This window comes from Chiloscyllium plagiosum, chromosome 38, assembly GCF_004010195.1.
Source record: "Chiloscyllium plagiosum isolate BGI_BamShark_2017 chromosome 38, ASM401019v2, whole genome shotgun sequence".
Lineage (NCBI taxonomy): Eukaryota > Metazoa > Chordata > Chondrichthyes > Orectolobiformes > Hemiscylliidae > Chiloscyllium > Chiloscyllium plagiosum.
In genome coordinates, this window is record NC_057747.1 from 14326492 (window position 1) to 14332491 (window position 6000).

The 6000-nt window shown below is 40.7% G+C and overlaps 1 protein-coding gene across 1 annotated transcript in view; it reads right to left on the minus strand.

Annotated features, from left to right (window-relative positions):
- vcla (vinculin a) overlaps positions 1-6000 on the minus strand; it is a 117924-nt gene that overhangs the window by 27237 nt on the left and 84687 nt on the right. The window contains exons 13-15 of the mRNA XM_043678615.1: positions 5213-5341; positions 1329-1478; positions 670-778 (exon numbers count right to left, since the gene is read on the minus strand). Coding sequence (XP_043534550.1) covers positions 670-778; positions 1329-1478; positions 5213-5341 — 388 coding nt within the window. The remainder of the gene's footprint in view (positions 1-669; positions 779-1328; positions 1479-5212; positions 5342-6000) is intronic.

Here is a 6000-nt window from a genome sequence, read left to right on the forward strand (position 1 = left end):
ATGAAGCAAAGTTTTTTTTCCCCACAGGGTTGCATGGCTTTGAAATTCTCCATGTCAGATTTTAAGATGTAGGTAAATCAATCTTGTTAAGCAAGGTAATCAAAGGTTAATGGGAATGTGGAATTGGAGGGGGTGGGGGGAATCAGCTATGACCTTTACTGAATAGTAGAGCAAACGTAAAGGGGCCTGGGGCCTACCTCTACTCAAACTTTATATGTTTGTATGTACGTCACAATGAAGATAAATGAAATAGTTCACCCAATTCACAAGGATACACATACTCAAAAGGGAGCATCAGTTAGAGGCTGGGTTACAAACACTGAGGTGCAGATTCTCCGAATAGCTATTCGAGCAAGTGATGCTCACTGTTGAGAACACAGGATCAATGAACCCAAGCTAAAAGACAAAATGCTGGTTCAGTTACATTTAGACATTTCATAGCACTATCAGGATACTTGTTAAGGTTGTTGACTTGACTCCAAATTCTTGCCATTTGCTAATATATTGTTTTGCGAGTGAAGGCTTGAAGTTCAAAACAAAGTTGGTTTGTGGAGCTACTTCTTAAGATAGCCAGTGATACAAGGAAGCAGGGAAAAGCATTACTTAATGGCCTTTCACAATTACAAATTGTAACGTTCATGTGATTATAAGTTTAATACTTCTGCTCACCTGTCATTTTCTCAACATTATCAATCCACTGGTTTTTCATGGTTTCAAAATGTTCATTTGCTGCTTGGTTACCAGGATTTCTCAACAAGATGCGAGCAGCTGAAACCACCTGCACAAATAATTCAATAATAGTCAAATCAAGCACTGAGGGTTAGGGGGTTCAACACTCCTGCCGGCATAGTATTTTTAAAAATCTACCAGTACAACAAATATAGATTCAGAGCTGCATGACTGACCGTTCTTAGATGTTCACAGCACAGAAGGAGGCCATTTAGACCATCAAGCTCATGCCAAAGATCTTATGACACTAATCCCACTTTCCAGCTCTTGTCCCACAGCCCTGTCAGCTACATCAAAGCATCTTAATATCTTCATACTGCTTAAATGTTGTAGTCTGACTCAACAACCTTTTCAGGTCGAGGTTCAGGCTTCCACCATCATTCCGCTGCAGGATGAAAACAAAACTTTTCAAGTGGAAAAGCCATTTCACAGTAAATTAATTAATACTATCTGCAGCCAATTGAAACAGCATGGTCAATTTTCTCGTCATTCCACTAGATGGTGCATTCGGAAGTTGAAAACAAGGGGGCATGTAGCTACAAATTACAGGCTTAATAATACTGATTGTGTGTGTGTTTAACATTAGTAGCTGTACCTACCTGTGGTGTTAACTCCCGGGCAGATTTCACAGCTGTCTGTATACCTTCTACGGTGCTTTTATTTGCAGCCCCAACAGCAGCAGCTTTCTCTGCCGTGGCACCAAGTCTGGCAGCATGGTTCTCAAAATATGCTGCCCTCTCTTCGAACACCTGCCAAATTAACATGGTTTTTATTTGATGTATTGAACATAAAGTATGTTTCCCATCATTAATTGGCCTAATAATATAAGACTTTCAGGTCCTGCTAATCATATTTTACTAGATTTACAGTAACATCTTGACACAGTAATATCATAATTCAGTACAGAAGGCAATGTATTCACAGAGAGTCATGGCACTGTACAGTATACAAACAAACCCTTTGGTCCAAATCTTCCATACTGACTCGATATCCTAAATTAGTCTAGCTCCATTTGCCAATATTTGGTCCATATCGCTTGAAACTCTTCCTATTCTGATCCACACCCAGATGCTTTTTAAATGTTGCAACTCTATCAGCCTCCTCCATCTCCTCTGGCAGCTCACTCCATACATGCACCACTCTCTGTGTGAAAACATTGCATTGCCCCTTCAGTCCCTTTTAAATTTTTCCCTTCTCACCTTAAACGTATGCCCTCTAGCTCTGGACTCCGCCACCCCAGGAAAAAGTCTTTGGTTATTCACCCCATCCAAATCCCTCTATTTCACAAACCTCGAAAGTCACCCCTCAACCTCCGATGCTCGAGGGAAAATAGTCCCTTTTCAGCATAATATAGCATAAACCCTCCAACGCGGGTCACATTTTTGTAAACCTTTTCTGAACGCCTTCAAGTTTCACAACATCCTTCCTGGAAGAGGGAGAGCACAGTTGCACACAATATTCCACAAGTGGCCAAACCAATGTCTGTACAACCACACCAAGTCCCAACTCCTATACTCAATGCACTGACCCACAAACGAAAGCATACTAAACACGTTCTTCACTAACCTGTCTACCTGCGACTCCACCTGCAAGGAACTATGAACTTGCATGCCAAGGTATCTTTGTTCAGCAACGTTCCCCACAACCTTACCATTAATTGTGTAATTAGGGCAACATGGTGGCTCAGTGGTTAGCACTGCAGCCTCACAGCACCAGGGTCCTCGGTTCGATTCCAGCCTCGGGTGACTGTGTGGAGTTTGCACATTTTCCCAGTGTCTGCGTGGGTTTCCTCCTGGTGCTCCGGTTTCCTCCCACAATCCAAAGATGTGCAGGTCAGGTGAATTGGCTATGCTAAATTGCCCATAGAGTTAGTTGCATTAGTCAGAGGGAAATGGGTCCGGATGGGTTACTCTTCAGAGGGTCGGTGTGGACTGGTTAGGCCGAAGGGCCTGTTTCCACACTGTATGGAATCTAATCTAATCATCTAGGTCCTGGCTTGATTTTCTTTGCCAAAATGTAGCACCTCACATTAATCTAAATTAAACTTCAAGTGCTACTCCTCAGTCCATTGGCCCATCTCATCAAGATCCCATTGTACTGATGCAACCTTCTGCAACTGATGCAACTACACCTCCAATTTTGGTATCATCTGCAAACTTCCTAACTGTACTCCTATGTTTTTCACATCCAAATCATTTGTGTAAATGATGAAAAGCAGTGGACTCAGCACTGATCATTGTGGCACACCACTGGTTACAGACCTCCAGTTTGAAAAGCAACCCTCCATCACCACCCTCTGTCTCCTACCTTCAAGCCAGTTATGTATCCAGATGGCTAATTCTCCCTGCACTCCTTGTGATCCTTCAAGTTGCAAAGTCTCGGGACTTGCACAAGGACAGTGATAGAATCATGAGACCGATAAAGCAGAAGCTCAGACAAACACACTGGTGGACATGTGTTTTACCTTGGCAGCTGGTGGAATTTAAATTCAGCAAATAAAACTGGAATTGAAAACTACTCTGTCATAAAATCTGAATAATTCACTAATGTCTTTTAACGGTGAATCTTCTGCCCCTACCTAGTCTTACATTAGAGCAATGTTGATTGATTCTAAATATGTTCACTCAGTTCAAGAGCAATGAGAGATGGTCAATACATGCTGGCCTTGTCAGTGACAAGGGAAGACATGAACGAAAAGGAAAAGCTGCTGAGAATACTATAGTTTGTGAATGATTGTTCCCTCATGGAGCACACCAGCATTCAGCTACTATTAATCACTTTGACCAATCCAAAGACAACTTTGGCCTAAAATACATCGGAGTAGGATAGCATTCTTATATCAACCTACCTATGACCACATATTCCAAGACCCCACAGTCATCATCAACACTATCATTCCTTTCAGTATAGAAACTGTTATTTTGGGAGAATCCTTTCCAATAACACAATGCTGTGTGACAAAATCAACCATAATCTGGAGAGTTCAACCTCTGGAGGCCCATGCCAGGCATTAGAAAGAACATCAAGTTTGTCTTTGTACAAAGATCAAAGTTTACCAGTGGTTATCAATCACTTCTTTATGGTACATGACTTGGACAACCTACAGGCATCATACAAACCAATTGGAAGCATTCTATCTTCACCGTGAAGAGATCTATTTGCAAAGTTAGGTGGAAAGAAAAACATTCCCAAAAGTGACACTTTTCAAATACTGCATACCTGCCATTGAGATCTCAGATTCACTGGCTCTCATGGACAAGTTGCACACATCCAAGCTAGCACTCAATAGGCAGCTGAGTATGTGTATCCACACCCCAAAACATCCCAAATTTAGGTACAATATGAAACCATCTGAAAACTATACTGGATTCCAAAACATGGGAGAAACCAACCCTGGTCAAACATAAATGGAGAATTCTCGGTCTTCACCAATTTTGATACTTCAGGAAAACACAATTAAGTCACATGTTTTCAAGTCAAAGAGGGAAGGTGCAAAACCAATATTTCCAACCATCCAATCCACACAGACTTCATTTTTTTAAAAACACCTTCTTAGGATGTGGATGCTGCTGAGGCAGCATATTTATTGCTCTTAAGAAGATGACAGTGATCTTGACATGCTGCAGTCCATGGGTATTTGTTATAACAACAGCTCTGAGAGAAAGGGAGTTCTGAGTATTTTTGTCCAGACATCGTGAAGGAACAACAATATTATTCGAAGTCAGGATGGTTCATGACTTGAAAGCGAACTTCCAGATGTCAACGTTTCCATATAACTGTTGTTGCTATCCTTCAATTTGGAACATTTGCAATCAGTTATGCAAATTGAGACCTGGTCTTATGCCACATATGCAACACCAACTTAAACTGCAAAACATTTTTTTTTAAAATTGAACACTCATGTACCAACATGAAGTGAATTCAACCATCTGTCCATAACAACCACAAAGATATTTCTGGTGTATTCTCCTGTATTTCTGGTTTGCTTTTCTTATGTTCAACTGAATTAACCAAAACTTTTTAATGGCAATCCAAAGCCAAGTCTAAATTGATGTGAAACAACCATTTAAAAAGGGTACGATAAGTGAAAAGACAATCAGGAAACCGTTGTCCCACCTTGCAGGAATCACTCCAGTTCTGCTCAGCACTTTCCAAAAAAAAAGTCATGCTTGGCTACTTAGCAGTATAGTGCCCATAATTCAACCATTTCACAATGTCATGAACGGATGCTCCGATGTGTTGCCTATTAGCAAATGAAATCATTTGCAACAGGCCTCATTTGCATGGTCTTTTCTTTAAGTTAAACAACTGTAATAGTAAATTACAGGTAAAGTTGTCTATCTGGTTTGGTTCCTTCATTTTCATTGAATGATTAACACAGTTATACCTGGACACTGCACCATCTCCTTCAAATATATGGTTTATGTGGTTACATCTTTTCAGCAAAACCTTTTTCAGTTACTTAATCATTATTCCCACTTACCTCTTCTCTGTTTGGTGCATCTGGTGGAGCTGTGGCTGCTACAGCAAGCAACTTAATTGGAGTGGTAGTGTCACTAAAAACATCAGATACTTCCTGGGTCATGACTTCTTGCATTTTGCCTTTTAGATCCTAAGTGAGGTTAAACATTATAGAAGTATTATTTTACCTTCAAGGAAGCCAAGATCGTTAACAGGCCTCATAAATTAAATTTAAATGGCATTTGCAATGGGAATAGATAAACTCTACATACAAGGTAAAGAAATGTAATATAAAGGAACATGAGTAATGCACTAAAACCATTTTGTTTTTTGAAAAGCTGCTTAAGGTAAAGACAAAACTAAAGTGATGCCAAATGTTTTGGTAATTGAGAGAATGAATGGGATATATTGCCTGAGAACACTAACCACATGAAATGAAATGTTGTCATCATAGAAGAATTCAGGTCCACATAATAGTACCAAGTATTGTTCACTGAAGGCCAGTTTCAAATGAGGAACTTTTCTCAAAGATTAAAATATTGAAGCACTAGTTATGAAAATGTGTTGCTGGAAAAGCGCAGCAGGTCAGGCAGCATCCAAGGAGTAGGAGAATCGACGTTTCGGGCATAAGCCCTTCTTCAGGAATGTGTCCAGCAGGCTAAGATGAAAGGTAGGGAGGAGGGACTTAGGGGAGGGGCTTTGGAAATCCGATCGGTGGAATGAGGTCAAGGTGAGGATGATAGGCCGGAGTGGGGGTGGGGGTTGAGAGGTCAGGAAGAAGATTGCAGGTTAGGAAGGCGGTGCGGAGTT